The sequence below is a fragment of the Haliotis rubra genome, unplaced genomic scaffold (genome assembly GCF_003918875.1).
Source record: "Haliotis rubra isolate DU_JTF1 unplaced genomic scaffold, ASM391887v1 Scf73, whole genome shotgun sequence".
Classification (NCBI taxonomy): Eukaryota; Metazoa; Mollusca; class Gastropoda; order Lepetellida; family Haliotidae; genus Haliotis; species Haliotis rubra.
Genome location: NW_025767446.1, coordinates 399,103 through 417,108, shown reverse-complemented (window position 1 = coordinate 417,108; position 18,006 = coordinate 399,103). Strand labels below are relative to the sequence as shown.

At 39.3% G+C, this 18,006-nt stretch overlaps 1 protein-coding gene across 1 annotated transcript in view; it reads left to right on the top strand.

Annotated features, from left to right (window-relative positions):
* LOC124259585 (phospholipid phosphatase 1-like) overlaps positions 1–18,006 on the top strand; it is a 20,653-nt gene extending 2,647 nt beyond the window's left edge. Inside the window, exons 2-6 of the mRNA XM_046693740.1 lie at positions 11,936–12,090; positions 13,210–13,460; positions 14,344–14,401; positions 15,492–15,668; positions 17,225–18,006. Coding sequence (XP_046549696.1) covers positions 11,936–12,090; positions 13,210–13,460; positions 14,344–14,401; positions 15,492–15,668; positions 17,225–17,368 — 785 coding nt within the window. The 3' untranslated portion in view covers positions 17,369–18,006. The remainder of the gene's footprint in view (positions 1–11,935; positions 12,091–13,209; positions 13,461–14,343; positions 14,402–15,491; positions 15,669–17,224) is intronic.

Below are 18,006 nucleotides of genomic sequence, written 5' to 3'. Positions count from 1 at the left end.
CAAATTTGCTTGCCCGACAGAAAAACACACTGGACTCGGGCGTCGGGCAATGGGTTATTTCCACCCCTACTGCAATGAATAAATAAGAAACTGAAATCAAGTGTTCATTATAGAACAGTCAATACCTTTTTGAAGGGAGGATGCATCGTCATTATGTTTCTTAAGTGAAAGTCGAAAATGTGTTGGTGAGACATGTGTAGATTACAAATAGAAAATTATGATAAATATTGCACCAAAATTTGTTACAAATATAATCTGAAAAAAGACCCCCCAAAATGGTCCCCAAATGCATCAAATAACTTTTAATAACATCTATATTTAAACATTTTGAAGTCGGACATGCACCAAACCCTTCATTGATTTTATTTACACTTAAAAATGTTGTAGTTGTGCACGTCCGTCTCTCCTGACTACCATACACACTAGGGGTGAAACGGTACGCTCTTACCATGGTACGGTACATGTTGTTGTACAAGGCCTTTGGTTCAGTCCGTTTCAGTTTGGTATATGAGATATGACCATAATTTTCTTTGAGTAACTAAATAAATTGTACACACCCCACTCAAACTCAGTTGGGTAGTTTTCCATTTATTGTAAAAATATAATAAAGTTTCAATGTTTGTTTACATGTTTGTATTTGTATTTGATCTGTAGTATGAGAAACAATAAGAAAGACTGCAAATTGCCAAGTTCATGTGCGGAAATAGAATCTTTCAATATACCTCAGTCAGTGTCAGTTATTTGATCTGTCCTCGGTAATCTCTATCACATTTTTGTGCCTACGCACGTTAGATCAAGTGTATTGAGTATTTACAAAAGTTTAAGCGTACTTGTACGCAATAGACTTAATAGGAATTGAGCTTTCACATAAATATTTGTGTAATTTACGCAGATGTGCAGCTTATCTGTACCTCTGTGTATGTAACATTCACAATGCACAAACGTAGGTCGTTATTCATGGGCTGCTTCTAAATCATGTTCAGTGTTCTGTCTTGTTAGTACCCGAAACATAGATATGTCACCATTCCCCATGGTGTGAAATATACTACCCATCAAAAGTTTAGACTCACTTAAAGCACTCACTATATGTTATGCATATATGTGAGGTTACATCAAAGATGAATTTCTCCACTAACTTTGGGAACAAACTGCAAACTTTATGCAGATGAATTGCACGAGGATCATGCATTAAATTGGTAAAAAGCATGTGCAAATATCGTGCATGTGAACAGCTGTGTTGTGGTGTAACATTTTCATCATTTTTTTAACCCATGATAATAATCTTTTCAACGTTACGAATTTGTTTTACAATACATCAGTTCATGTGTAAACAGTACCTTTAAACAGTATGGAAATTTTGCAAAATCTAGTTTAGAAGAGTTGATTTATGTGAGTGGCTACATTTACACTAGTGAGTCTAAACTTTTGATGGGGAGTATATATTAATTTCTTTCAGACCTTTTTTGTTAATTTTCGCTGAAAGTAATTTATCCAATATTTATTGATAATCAAGTGATATTTGGTTAACAATTATCGTCCTCCTGGTCCTTGTACTTGCGAGTCTGCTTAATGTCTTCATGCAGCAAATGACCCATCAAGATAACCCATGCTTGTTGTAACAGGCGACTAACGGGATTGGGTGGTCAGGCTCGCTGACTTGGTTGACACATGTCATTGTATCCCAATTGTGTAGATCGATGCTCATGCTGTTGATCACAGGATTGTCTGGTCCAGACTCGATTATTTATAGACCACTGCCATACAGCTGGAATATTGCTGAGTGCGGAGTTAAAATACACTCACTCACTCACTCATGCAGCAAATTTAGTTACAGAGTTGAAAGGTAGCATAAGGTTGTGTATCCAGGTCAGTCACAGTCACGCCGAAGACCCGGGTTCGATTCCCCACATGGGCACAATGTGTTAAGCCCATTTCTGGTGTTCCCCGCCGTGATATTGCTGGAATATTGCTAAAAGCGGCGTAAAACCAAACTCAGTCAGTCAGGTCAGTCACATAGGTGAGATAGTCTGAAGCATTTCCTTCTAATTTTGGACTGATGTACTGCACTAGATATGATATTTGTATCAACACATTCCCTGATACTGGTAACTGGGTGGGCGCAGTATCTTATAGGTTATCTACAATAATTCTGATCCATGCACTAGCCCAGTGGTTAAAATGGTCGTTTGTCTTGCTGAAGATCTGGGTTTGCTTCTCCACTTGGGGGACAATATGTGAAGCCAATTTGTTGTGTTATCTGGTGTGATATTGAAGGAGTATTGCTTAAATCGGCACAAAACCATCCATGCTCATTCATTGACTCATTACAGTGGGGTTGAAGATCTGGGTTAGAAATGATCTTTGTCAACCCATGCTTGTTGAAAGAGGCCACTAACAGGATTGGGTTCCTGCTTGCTGACTTTGATGATGTTTGTATCCCAATTGTGTGGATCGATGCTCATGATGTCTGTCACTGGATTTTACAGACTCATTTATTTACACACCGTTGTCATAGGTGAATATTGATGAGTGGAGCCTAACTGTATCCAAACAATAAATCTCGAGGACAGATCAAATAACTGAGGTATACTGAAAGATTTTATTTCCGCACATGAATGGGGTATCCAGTGTGCATTAGGGGTGAAATGGTATACCATGGTACCAGTACACCATAATGCAATCCAAAAATTTGGTATTTTCGGTTTTCGTACCTCATTTTATTAAAACATTTAAACCTTTTCTAAAATGTCTAGAAATCGAATCATTTTGTCAAAATCTATGCATTTCTTTTCTTTTCAGCATTATGGTCATATCTCACATACAAACTGAAACGGACTGAACCAAAGGCCTTGTACAGCAATATGTACCGTACCATATCACCTCTTCCCTTGTTGAATTATGTTGTGGTCTATGTTGATCAGTGCAGGTGTTACCATGTGTTTAGTGTGTCTCACAGTCCCTGGACCCGTGAAGATCCGGGTTAGAATATTGATCTTCAGTAACACATGCTTGTCTACCCGTGAAGGTCCGGGTTAGAATATTGATCTTCAGCAACCCATGCTTGTCTACCCGTGAAGGTCCGGGTTAGAATATTGATCTTCAGCAATCCATGCTTATCATAAACGCGGCTGATGGGATCGGGTTGTCAGGCTTGGTGACTAGGTTGACACATCATATCCCAATTGCATAGATCGATGCTCATGCTGTTGATCACTGGATTGTCTGGTCTATTACAGACGTCACCATATGGCTGGAATATTGCTGACTGTGGTGTAAAACTCAACTCACTCACTGAGTCCCTGGACGGCAACCCATGCTTGTCTACCCGTGAAGGTGCGGGTTAGAATTTTGATCTTCAGCAACCCATGCTTGTCTACCCGTGAAGGTGCGGGTTAGAGATTTTGATCTTCAGTAACCCATGCTTGTCTACCCGTGAAGGTTTGGGTTAGAGATTTTGATCTTCAGTAACCCATGCTTGTCTACCCGTGAAGGTCCGGATTAGAATATTGATCTTCAGTAACCCATGCTTGTCTACCCGTGAAGATGCGGGTTAGAATATTGATCTTCAGTAACCCATGCTTGTCTACCCGTGAAGGTGCAGGTTAGAATATTGATCTTCAGTAACCCATGCTTGTCTACCCGTGAAGGTCCAGGTTAGAATATTGATCTTGAGCAACCCATGCTTGTCTACCCGTGAAGGTGTGGGTTAGAATATTGAGAGCTTCAGCAACCCATGCTTGTCTACCCATGAAGGTCCGGGTTAGAATATTGATCTTCAGCAACCCATGCTTGTCTACCCGTGAAGGTCCGGGTTAGAATATTGATCTTCAGCAATCCATGCTTATCATAAACGCGGCTGATGGGATCGGGTTGTCAGGCTTGGTGACTAGGTTGACACATTTCATCATATCCCAATTGCATAGATCGATGCTCATGCTGTTGATCACTGGATTGTCTGGTCTATTACAGACGTCACCATATGGCTGGAATATTGCTGACTGTGGTGTAAAACTCAACTCACTCACTGAGTCCCTGGACGGCAATATTTTCCCTTCCACCCAACTCTTTCTGCAGAGCTAAATGCCGAAATGAAACAAGTCTAGATTTACTGAGGTTCATGTTGTCAATCTCCCTTCTCACTGGGGCGTTTCTATCAAAATATATATATTCACTGACTAGGCGTTAGTCTACCAAGTGGATAGAATATATGATTGTCACATTGATGAATCACACAGGTCATCTTATCCCATTTGCATAGATCGATACTCATGCTGTTGATCACTGGATTGTCTGGTCCAGACTTGATTATTTACAGACTACCGCCATATAGCTGGAATATTGCTGAGTGCGGTATTAAACTAAACTCGCTTACTCACTCACTCACTCACTCACTCATGCAGCACATTTAGTTACAGAGTAAAAAGGTACCATAAGGTTGTGTATCCAGGTCAGTCACATAGGTGAGATAGTCGCTGAGTGCGGCATTAAACAGCAAGCCAACCAACCAACCAACATTTATGAACCAGGTTTGATTGGCCACAAAAGGACAAAGTGTAGAAAGGTTTCTGGTGGCAACTTATGTAACATTCATGAAATATTGCTGGAAGTGGTAAGAAACCTTAAAGGTCACATGCAACTAAAAAATCAAACATAATTAAAACACAATTATCACTTATTCATGACATATAATATACATTGCTGGTTATGAAAAAAACATATAAACAAAATTATAAGCGTACAATCGCAAATCAAAAGTGCAATAATGAATATTGTGTACTTGGGTTTACTTCCCAAGAAACAAAGCAGCCGGGATACTGAACCCAGTCAGAGCGGGTGGGTGTGCACTCAAGTGGAACGGCTGGTTCATTTGCAGATGCCCTCACTGCTAATTGTGTGTGTATATATAGAGATGTTGGGTTTTGTAAATACATGCTCATTTTTTGTGTATCACATTTTGCAGTCAACAGACATCATAACATGTCATTTGTACAAGTATCACACCTGCCTGTCTGTGTAATTACATAATGTGACAGAGACCGAACTCGGTCCATAAATCAATGCATTTTGTTTATGGTGTATAGCCTGATTGATGTTAAGTTCAAATTGCATGTGGTCAGTGATCGCAGTTGTGTATGGAATATGGTCATTAGCAGATAGGCAGGCTGACACATCGGTGTCAATAAAACAGACATTGAGTTTTGTCTGTGACAACGACATATCTATATCACAGTTAGAAATTCTGTCAACGCTAAATAATGACATTGCTTTTAAGTATCGAACTGAGAAAGTGACTCGGTAAGAAGAACGTGTGGTGAAATAGACAAATGAAATTATATAAACAGTTAATCTACTGTCATAACATATAAAAAGCTCGCGCCTGTGAAATATCAACAAAACATTAGAAAAATAGCTCACACCAAAGCCTTCACCGAGTATTCACCGGACAACCCGCTTCCAAGCTGCGCGAACCTATTTCACTGCGCTGGGGGAAAATTAGTGAATCGTTTGTACTACAATTTCGCGCGTTTTATTCATCGTGTTATTTTTCAACTTTATAAGTTGAATTTGCATTTTTGATGATTTGTTTCGGTAAGTCCATACAGAAAGGTATCAGAATCTGCAAAGTTGTGTTTTACGTTGCATGTGACCTTTAATATGACACTTCTAGCTTTTGGCATGGAAATGTGTGGGTAAGGCTACTGGTTGGCATGCCACCTTGGTTTGCTGGAATATTGCTGACTTCTGTCACCAGCTAGAACCTTGTTCATCATGAAGAGTCTGTAGACCTGCAGTACCCATCAAACCAAATAAGTCCCCATAAAGATCTGGATTAGAATTCAGGGATCAAAATAGTGCTTAGTTTGGGTACCATGGCATGGTGAGTGAGTGAGTGAGTTTAGTTTTACACCGCACCCAGCAATATTCCAGCTATATGGCGGCGGTCTGTAAATAATTGGATCTGGACCAGACCATCCAGGGATCAACAGTATGAGCATCAATTTGCTCAATTGGGATATGATGACATGTGTCAACCCAGTCAGCGAGCCTGACTACCCGATCCCGTTAGTCGCTTCTTACGACAAGCATGGGTTACTGAAGATCAATTCTAACCCGGATCTTCACGGGTACCATGGCATGGTAAATATTGAAATGGCATGTATGAAACATTTCATTCAGCCCTGGCAGAACAACTAAAATTATGAAGATAATACACAACATGATTCATTTAATGGAAAATATGTTAAATTTGACCACCTCAAATGATTTAAAACAAAGTTTCACACCCGATAAATCTGCTTATTGGTGGGACTCTCAGTCTCACAGCTTAACATATGGTCGTGGGCCTTTTGAGTGGCAGTGCATAATATATAACAAGAAATCCCGTTTTGGATGATAACATAGTTGGTGGGTTAGTTTAAGGGTCGAGGACAAATCAACCTGAGCTTTTTTTTGCAGTCATGATAGCGTTCAAGAAATCCAGCTCTCGAGTTAACAGGTTTACATGATCATGATGATGTCTGATTTATTAAACAATAGATTGAAATGGCTTTATTGTTGTGATGTGTTAACTTTAATTGGATCATTAAAAGGTATGAGCACACTTTTTGTTCCCAATGGGACTCATCAGTTATCTGTCTGATGCCCAATGGCACCTTAAATTGAACTGAATTTATATTATATTCCATATTCAATGTTTCTTTTTAGATGACCTGAGGATTAGAATTTAACTTTTGAAAGCACAAGCACAAGACTTTTTAAGCTACAAGTTAAATGAAGTTTAAATAGCAAAGAAATAAAAATAATTCCAAACTATCAATAACCTTAATATCTTAATTTTGACACTTAACACCTACACTGCCTACCGCTGTACTAGATTTCTCGGTGTGACCACTGTCAGTTTTCTTTTTGTCAGGACTTATCCCCGATTCCTCACCACTTTCCCCTTCACACTTCCGTTTTAATTTGTTTGTTATATTATTTGCAATAATGTTCGATCATATACCGGTATGTCAAATTAGACAAATGCATGTGTTTGCTGAGGTCCACCATTATTGAATCAGAAAATCCTGATGTTATACTAAGCATGTGATTGGCTATAAGTTCCGTGGATTTTAAATACAGAATCTTTCGTTAATTGTCTTCAATAAATAAAGGGAAGTAGCACCAAACTTGAGTATGGCGATGTTTTTATGGAACCATTTTCATATTTTTTCTGATTTAAATCAACAAAATCATGGAACGCTAAGAAAAGGTGGCCTTTATAAAAAAAACTGAATGTTACTATGAATTTTTAAACGCATCTAGTGTATTAGCGTCTGTTAATTTGGACCCTTGATGAACAAGTTTTGATATATATTTTGACCCTCATTATATTGAAGTATTTTGTGATAAATCAACAAACCAATCTCTACAACAGTCTACTACCATATATAGTATGATTCTGACTATATACTTGGTGTGCAGAAAACCACTTACTCTTAAATGTCGAAAAAAACAAAAGAACTGATAATTGACTTTCAGAGTAAACCCACAGAAATGCTTCCAGTGATAATCAACGGTGAATGTGTTGAGACAGTGTCGGAGTATAAGTACTAGTATCTGGGAACCTTCATTGACTCTAAGCTGAACTTGAACTCTAACACTGAAGCCCTATACAAAAAGTGTCAACAACGTCTTCATCTCATGGGTAAACTGAGATCTTTTAATGTTAACCCATCTGTGATGTCATCTTTTTATGTAGCATTTATTCAGAGTATTTTAACATTTTCCATCCATTGTTGGTACGGGTCTCTCTCAGTTCATCTCAAATCTAAAATAGACAAAATTGTTAACACTGCAAGTAAAATGGCTGGAGTCAGATTTGAATGTTTATCATCAATATATGAGCGGCAAATCGTGAATCAAGCTGTCAAAATCATATCTGACCGTACTCACTACTTAAACTCGGAATACAACCTCCTCCCTTCAGGCCGCCGCTACAAAGTTCCAATTGTAAAAAATAAGAGAGCCCGTACATCCTTTATTCCAAGTACCACATCTCTCTTAAACAAATGTGAACATACCTAAATCAAAGAATTTATGTAAATATGTTTGGTATCTCTCTAATGTGTCAGTAGCTCTGCTGATGTAACACAAATTCCTGAAAAGGCATTAAAGTATAATTCTATTCTATTCTATTCTATTCTATTCTATTCTATTCTATTCTATTCTATTCTATTCTATTCTATTCTATTCTATTCTATTCTATTCTATTCTATTCTATATCTATATGAAAAAGTGTTGATACAAGGCTTTCATGAAAAGGTGAGCACATCCTGCTGCTTCCCATTCACAAACACATGCACAGCCAACTCATTTGTTCAACTGAAATATACCCACATAGGAACATATGACACATGTCGAAGTAGAATTCTTCGGATGTCAGTATTTTGAAATGTCCTCCACATGTCTACTGTAAAGCTTCTTGACATATTACGAAGGTCTTGACTAAGATTTTAAATGTTGAACTTTGCTCAGGCTATAAGTATTGTGATGCAATTTGGTGCAGTAGTCAAGTGACCCTTACCTTAGAGTGCATGTAGAGTTATCTGTAGGACATTATCAGTGATGTGGAGAGACAATATATGTATCACAATAGAGATGCTATCTCACCACCAGCAAAGTGTAATAGCATGATTTGACAAATCTTTCAGAGTGAAGGGCAAACTCCCCTTGCATCACACGTGTCCATGTTGACAGTGCTTTTCTCATAATATAATCAGACTTCAGTGTCAGGCTTATTACTACTGAGATCACTGTTTGAGTGGAAAACAACCTGCCACGTCTTATGTGCTGAATATGGAATGAAGGACTGTGTTCTGTAGGACCATTTCTTCCTGTGGTACATCTACATAGGAGTTGCAGCGACATCAGAAGATGGCTGATGCAGAGCTTTCATATTATTTATCACAGAATCTGTGCAGTTGCCTTCTGGTTTAAATTTAAAATTGAAATTTGAAAGCAAATGAAATTATGTGTGTTGTATTATATGCCCTATACTGAAGGTAGATGGACGTTTTTAGGGCTGAACTCTTGCAAAGCACATACAATGTTGACTGCCCTCATAGGTGCACATAGCTTACGTGATAAGTGTGATATCTCTATGACAAGGATCAACAAAGTATTTTGTTGAAATGCAGTGGCCAAACAAGAAGACATTTGGATTATTGTCAGCATTAACAGTTCTCTGAAGGGGAGCCTTTTCACTGGAACGCTCATCCTAGTGTTTAGGACGTTCTGAGTATGGAAGTGTCATCACTTATGCTTCAGAATACCAGAGCAGGGAATCGCTCTACGAGTTCACGTCCTCGTTTCTGTGTTCAGTTGACTATGAATGCACTCATAGTGTTAATAGGTAAGGGGAAGTTTGCGAGATTAATGAACAACGCTTGTTTTACGCCACATCATTGTCTGAATGTTTCCACATTGAACTATGGTCACTTTGTTCTTGTGTGTCAAGTTCAGGCACAACGCTGTCTTGGGTCTGGGTTAAAGTATTGACACTACTCTGGAGTTGATTAGCCATAGCAGGTCGGAGTGAGTGAGTGAGTTAATATTTATCGTCACATCGGCAATATTTCAGCAATATCGTGATGAGAACATTTTTTAATTTTATTAAAGATGAATAAAGTTAGAAATTGAAAAACCTGTTGACGAAGAACAGTAAAACTACTAGTGTATCACAGATATCCATTTAAAACTAGCAATTAAATTTTAAATATTGGAACAATAAATGACAGCAGGTCGGAGAGAAGTTGTAGGCATTGTGTTGTCATATAATAAGGTCATAGGGCTTAATCTTACCTTCATGTTGAATAGGGGCCGTGGGGTAGCCTAGTGGTTAAAGCGTTCGCTCATGCTGAAGACCCTGGTTTGATTCCCCACATGGGTACAATGTGTGAATTTCTGAGTCCCCCGCCGTCATAATGCTGGAATATTGCTTAAAGTGGCGTAAAACCATACTCACTCACTCATGTAAAATACTTTAATTTCATTGGTCAATGATGTTTTAACAAGTTTCCAGTTTCCGGAAAAAATATTACACGCTACCACTGTAACTGCCAAACTGAGTTCACTCTGTACATATCTATTTTACTGACTTTCACTGCTTTATTTAAACTATTTTATACATTGAATTGTTTGCCCACTCAACTTTAACATAATTAACCATTTTTATATCAGTTTAAGCTTGTCAGAATATGTTTCACTGATTTAAAAGATCCAGTCGAGAGGCAGACGCCATTTTGATTACATGTCATATAGTCCGTAGCAAGCTTTTTGATCTTCAAAATAGAATGTAATGATATTTGTACATTCAACATGGCAGTAAGATACTTGCTAGGTGCTCCTGCAGTTTTGTAGATATATAAGTGTGCTGTAACCTGTATGCTAAAAGGTGTAAGGAGTGAGCTGTAGTAGGTAGGGCTGTAACGATGCATCGAACTCAATTGATGGATTGCAATTGTTGAGTCTCTGATAGCAGTTAATCAAAGGTAGAAACGAAAAACTATCGATGCATTGATAATATGTGTGACTATCAATGGTTTACTGATTGACTTCTGTACTGATAAATGCACAGGGCAAAATATAGGAAGTTCATATACCACAAGTATCAGATTCGTTACTTTGTTATCTGCCCTTGTTAAATCTTAGGCAAACAGGGCATGCGACTCGGAGTTTGAAACTGTGATTAACAGTGTGTTTGAACTATTTACTTGATCTGAGTTTCAAGTTTCTTGTCAGTTATTAATAGACACTGAAACTACTTCAACTTGTCTTTATTTCATATCGACTATGCATTCATTTGGGAAATGACTTCAAATGAGACAATTCAAGGAGAAAGAAACTACTGCAATAGTATTGTAATAGTTGGTGACAACAGACTATCGCTATCGCAATAGTATATTGCAATAGACTATCACTATGACAATGTAGTTGTTTCCCCATTCATAGTAACCCCTAGTAATAGGTATGCAGGGTTTTATGTGACACGCAAATGCACGAGTGTAGAGAATGAACGCAGAAATACAATTCACTACTTCCAGAGGGATGCAAAATATTATTCATTGTACCCACAACACATCTATGACTTTGCTAAGTGTTTGGATGTTTCTTTACATGCATCATTTCATCCATCAGACTACATTCGTTGTTTTATTCTAGGCTCTGAAGAAATGATCAAAACGTACAGTTCTCTACACTGTTACTTTACGGGACACTCATATTGTCCCATCCTCGATAATCTCCAGGGTATATGTTACGATCACTCTCCACTATACCCTGGATACATCCACGGCTTGGCTCGATAATTCTATTACCTCCCTTTGCTGGCTCCGCATTCTCTCAGTAGCCAATCAGATAAGCCGCCGTTACATCTGAGCTTGCCAGTGTCAACAAAGATAGCGGTCGCAGTCGCGAAGGTTTGTACGCAGTGCCACTCAGATTTTTGAGGAAATAATACAGACAAATTGACAGATCTGAAACTTATATGTAAAAGAACTCCTTCTACCTCTTTCAGAGTACCTCTGCATCAATTGTGTTTACCAAGTTTAAACGGCTAGATAATTTAAGAAGTGAAAGTGAGTTGTGATTGGTTCGCTCAACTTCCCAGCGTAGACACCTGCTTTGATAAAAAGCCAGCCAAGGGAGGTAATAAAATCATCGGGCCAAGCCGTGGATGCATCCAGGGTATAGTGGAGAGTGATCGTAACATATACCCTGGAGATTATCGAGGATGATATTGTTCGCAAGGACCTTAGAAACTTATAACTGGGGGTCCTTCGTGAGTTGAGGTAAATCCCTGGTAGGGCTAAAGGTGTAAGCAGTGTGCAGTAGTCGGATGCAACAACTTCTCCATGAGTACATGCCCCTGCTAAATGGTACCTTTTCATTTCAGTGTTTGTGGAGGCCATTGCCATCTTCAAGGTCGACGTGACACCGTTTGGGCGGGGCTTCTTCTGCAATGACCAATCTCTGATGTATCCATACCATGACGACACGGTCACCATGGTGGATGCAGCTCTCATCGGCGTCCTCCCACAGGTGCTACTGGTATGTAATGTTTTAATACTTCAAAGGTTCATTTGGGGTGATTGGGGTAGCCTAGTGGTTAAAGCATTCATTCGTCACAGCGAAGACACGGGTTCGATTCCCCACATGGGTACAATGTGTGAAGCTCATTTCTGGTGTCCCCTGTCGTGATATTGCTGAAATATTGCTAAAAACGACGTAAAACTAAAAACTTGCTCACTCACTTACTCAAACATCATTTGACCACATTTACAACAAACTGACAGAAGTAATGAACTTGGATGTTTTTGTCCAAACTAATTGCTGTATTTTGTATCATGTATAATTGATGGAGATAATTATCATAGTTTTAACAAACAAACAGATATAGTAAATTACCTGTAAATATGAGCTGCTCACACGTTACAAATAGTCTATCAAAACCTTCACGGCCATGAGAGGCTGTTCATAGCGGAAATATTCAGTTAAAGGCAAGTGATTAACTGGATCAAGTTCTGACACCTTGTTCCCAATTAATATTGAAACTGTGATTAGGCTGTAGCTTATATATAACTAGATTTGTCTTTCAACCGATGTTCAAAGCAAAATACCTAATTTCCACACTTACAGAGAGTAACTCTTCTGTCTACATGTATATGTCCATGAAACTGTCTTTATTATATGTTTATAAGGTCTATCTTGGCATCTGGGTGGTCAAAAGGGGGTTGGCAGCATCATTCATCAAGCCAGTTATTTGTATCAGCAGTTGTTAGGGAAACCTTCCTTCCCTCCCTCCCTCACTCACTCACTCACTCACTCACCCACCCCCCTCCCTCACTCCGTAAACCCACCCACCCACTCAGCCACCCACTCACTCCCTCACACGTAAACCCACCCACCCACTCAGCCACCCACTCACTCACTCACTCACTCATTCCGCAAACCCACCCACTCCCTCATTCCGTAAACCCACCCACTCACCCACCCACTCACCCACTCACGCCAAACCCACCTTACTCCTCACTCAAAAACCCACCCACCACTCCCTCACTCCAAACCCACCCACCCACCCTCTCAAACCACCCACCCACTCTCACTCACTCACTCACTCCTCACTTGTTTCAGATTTTGCAATAGAAGCCTTAGGCGCCTACTTATTGACTGGCCTCAGTTGCAAAGCGGACCTTCTTCAACATGTATGGGAAGCTGCTCTTCGCTCAACTGGGCGTGGCATGTTTTGGTGGAGGGATCTGCTATCTGACAACGGAAGTGGTCAAACTGGTGGTTGGGCGGCTCCGACCACACTTCTTTGATGTTTGCAAACCTGATTTCTCCAAGATCAACTGCAGTACTGGCTACATCGTCGACTATGTTTGCCAAGGCACGAATGATGCACTGATAATTGATGCAAAGTAAGCAGAGGCCCTTATGATTTCTATGTTTGATTACAGATGAACATATGAGGCCCGACAATATTACCGCTCTTTTTTCAGGTAAATAATGGCCGCTCCAGGGAATTACGTGTTGGTTTTCTTAGTAAGATTGATTGGAGCATTGATGATATTTTCAAGTTCGTGAAGTGTTGTTCCTAATCATGCCACATAATAAGATGGCAGGGATAGAATGGCATTTTTTTCGAAGGGTACCATCAGGCACCGGACCGATAATTCACGGTGCCTTTGTGAAAGTAAGCGTGTTTAACATAAAAAATGATTACATCATTTCAAGTAATTGTTAAATGAATCAGACATCATGTAAACCTGTCAAATTGAGAGTTGGATTTTCTGAGCACTATCAAGACTGCCAGATTAGTTTAGCTTCATTTGTCCTGGACCACAAACCATGTTATCATTCAATACAGGATTACCTGTTATGTGACTGGCATTTATAATGGCCACGCCTATGTTAAGCTGTGAGATTAAGAGTGAACCTGATAAACAGTTTGATTGTGTGCAGAAATAGTCAAATTTTTGTCATTTTCCATTAAATGAATCATGTTGTGTATTATTTTTAAAACGTTAGTTGTGCCACCAGGGCTTACTGAAAATATTTCATTAGTGTCATTTCAATATTTACCCTGCCATGGCAACCAAATGATGCGCTATTTTGATCCCTGGATTGGGTTAAAATCGTGGTCAGACCCGCTGACTTGGTTGATAGATTTCATCGCATCCCAGTGGCTCAGTTTGATGCTCATGATTTCAATCACTGTTTTGTCTTGCTTTATTAGATATCAAACGAAAACAAACAAACAAACATCATAACAGTACTGAATATTTTTTCGTTTGTTTCCAGAAAATCTTTTCCGTCCGGACATTCATCATTCATTGCTTTTGCAATGACATATATTATCGTGAGTATATATCATCTGATGTGAAATGCTAAAGTTCTGTATTGTTATTATCTCCGGCAATTCATGCTGTTAAACTGAGCAGAAACAGTGCTGTTTAGTACATCCATGTAAACTTGTGAGTAAATATTTCATTGTGCCGCATCAGCAGTTTCGCATTCTTTTGCTGTGAGGGAGTGAGGTTACATCACCTGAGCAATATTCAGTTAAAATACTCATACAAGCATCACAAAGGCAGAACCACCCCTGAATATCCGGGGTAGAATTGGTCTTCAGCAACCCATGCTTGTCGTAAGAGGCGACTAATGAGATTAGGTGGTCAGTCTCGCTGACTTGGTTGACACATGTCATCGGTTCCCAATTGCGTAGATCGATGCTCATGAACAATTATTTACAAACCGCCGCCATATTGCTGGAATATTGCTGCGTTAAACAGCAAACCAACCGACCAGCGTAAGAGGCTAAAAAACGGGATTGGATTATTAGACTCACTGACTTGGTTGACACATGTCGTCGTATCCCAATTGCATAGATCGATGCTCATGATGTTGATCACTGATTTTCCATTGCCTGGTCAAAATTATAGTTTCTCTGAGCAGGAGTGGAATAATAAATTAGCTATATCATTTCCCGAAGAAGTGCATACATGCATGGGTACGAAGAGGCAACTGATGGGATTGGGTTGTGAGGCTTGCTGACTTGGTTGAGACATATCGTATCCCAATTGTGTAGATCAATGTTCATGATGTTGATCACTGGATTGTCTGGTCCATAGTTGATTATTTACAGACCGCCGCCATATAGCTGGAATATTGCTGAGTTAGGAGTTAAACAACAAACACAAAATCCATGAATGTGTGTGTGTGTCCATGTGTGTTTGTGTTCATCAAGTGCAGCAATATAGCTGAAATAATGCAAAATGTTTTTGAACCAACTTCACCCAATCATTCAGTGGTTTCGTTTTAGAAAATGGGACCTGTGTATCCAACATTATGGGTGAACAAGAGAACCAGAACCAGAAATTCCAGGGTTGTGTTGACCTCTGCCAGACTATTGGAATGGTTTGCTGTACTTTTTGTTGTCTGCTCTTCAGATGTATGTTCAACTTCGTCTGGGGAGAAAGAACTGTCGTCTGCTGCGAGCTCTCCTCCAGTTTGGGGCTGCTCTAGGTGGTGTATATGTCTGTGTGTCCAGGATATCGGACTATAAGCACCACTGGAGCGATGTGCTAGGTGGTGCTGTTCTAGGGATCTTAACAAGTGCTTTAACGGTAAGAGAAGTCTTTCAAACTTAACATACCTAACACTACATTTTTCCCTCTTTCGATACCTCAGAGGAAACGTTCTCACCTGTTTTGGGGCGTGGGGTAGTTTAGTGGTTAAAGTGTTTGCTCGTCACGCCGAGGACCCAGGTTCGATTCCCCACATGAGTACATTGTGTGAGATCCATTTCTGGTGTCCCTCGCCGTGATATTGCTGGAATATTGCTAAAAGCAGTGTGAAACTAAACTCACTCTCTTACACACCTGTTTCGATGTTATATATACTCCACCCAAACACATTCCAGCTGTTGTCATGGTGACCATTGTCCTGCACAGCAAGCACTTGGATCACATGCTTTGTCAATTATTCTTTTGCTAATCATCCTTGGGTGGAGACCATATTGACATTTGGAGGGAATTGATTTTCTGATTTTTCATATCGTGTGTCTATACACATATACCTTGTTATGTATAATGTCAGAATGGTTTCCCCAAGGCTGATCAGAAAGGACAGAGCAGGAATGTGTTTGGGTGAGGCGTTCTCTGAAGCTGGAAACAGGTCAGAAAGAGAATTCAGGGACTGAAAGATGGTGAAATGCATAGCATAAAGTAGGACAAGTATTAATAATGAAGAATATATGGAGGTAATTTTCAAAATGTTACGTATGAAGTTATCAGCCTCTCAGCCTCTTAAAAGTTTTAATCTTTCAATCATGGTCCAAAATGAATCTGAAAAGTGGAAACTGGAATTTGTGGGCATTGTATGAGGGGGGGCCAATTTTGAATTTGAAATTATAGACGCATATTATTGGGGACTCATGGTTTGAATTGATTCCAATCAACTGATGAGGTGACCAAAGGTCTCCCAACTCGTTCCTCATTCTAAGCATGTGGCATGCCACATAGCTCCTCTTGACATCCAAATTAAGAACACTTTAGTCATATCAGCATACATGGATGGCACAAGTATATTAAGCTGGGACTTTTGCATAAGCTCAGGGGTAAATCCTTCATGTTTGTAAACTCTTTTATTTCAACAAAAAAAAGGAAAAAAAAGATTTCAGTACCGAAATATCAGCATCTGCATAAGAGATAGATATTTAATGGCATCAACTGTACTGCACCATTCTTTATCCAGTGTGCTTAAAGGGGAGTCAGCTTAATGTACTTGGTGGTCAGACTTTGTGTCTCATGATATTGTATAGGTCAGTAACTGGATTGTCTAGTCCAGGTGAACCTATAACAGTCATATATCTGGAATGACTTACCCAATGGGGATCATTGCTTATAATATCTGTCTCTTAATTGTCTGGTCTATTCTTGATTATGTAAAGACAGCCATTACCTAGCTGGAATAGAGGGACGGGAACAGAAACAAACAAACAACAATGTGTAAGGGACACCTCTATACAGTATGAAATTGAATGCTCAAAATTCAATATAAAATATTGACATTACCAAAGCTTGTGAGCTAGTGTAGGTATTCCAAGAAGAACTAACTTACTGAATATGTTTAGGAATGGGTAAGTTTGTGGTTCAACTGATTTACACCTGTTTGTTCACAGGTTCTCTACGTAAATGATGTAAAAAGAATTAACATGGTGGAAGAAACATCTGATGAGAAAAGTCCAGTTCCTCTGACAAAATTTGAAAAGACGGAACCAGCACAGTATGAGGATGTCAGAAGCTCACGACGAACAGTGGTGTAAGGGAGGTAACCCACACTGGGACAAAAGGGAGACAATCCACACATAAAGCAGTGAACAAAAGTATTGAACCAAGTACTGTTTGATCAGTGAGTCTTCAAACATTGATCTATGACAAAACTGAAAAGATATCATCCCTCATTTGTGAGTTTGTTGAGTGTCACAGGCATATTCAGGGAAAGGTCAAATGACTTTGAATTCCAATGTGTCTGTTGACGTGTACCTGTTTTGTATTTTTGATTATTTTTTGCTCATGCAACAAACAATCCAGCTCAAGTGAACATTCCGACTCTTGTATGTATACTGGTTTTTCAGCATTGTATGTTTATTGTGTATTACTTTCATCAGTTTCATACCCCAGCAGGGAGGACGACCCCTGTCTGATAATGTGATGGGGCTATGCAGTACACTCTGCAGACACATCTTTTATGTAATTAGTAAATGAAGAAACTTACCAAAGTTTGAGAAACTGATTTGAGATATAAATATTAAAAGAAAATCATGTTGAACACAATACCCTCTTTTTATTCTTTATTCCCACCATTAGCCAAATCATTACTGTGTTTCTTCAAGTGCATAGCTACATATGCCAGTGTTTAAAACTCCCAAAATTCCAAGCCAGACAGCCGAACTATTAACTT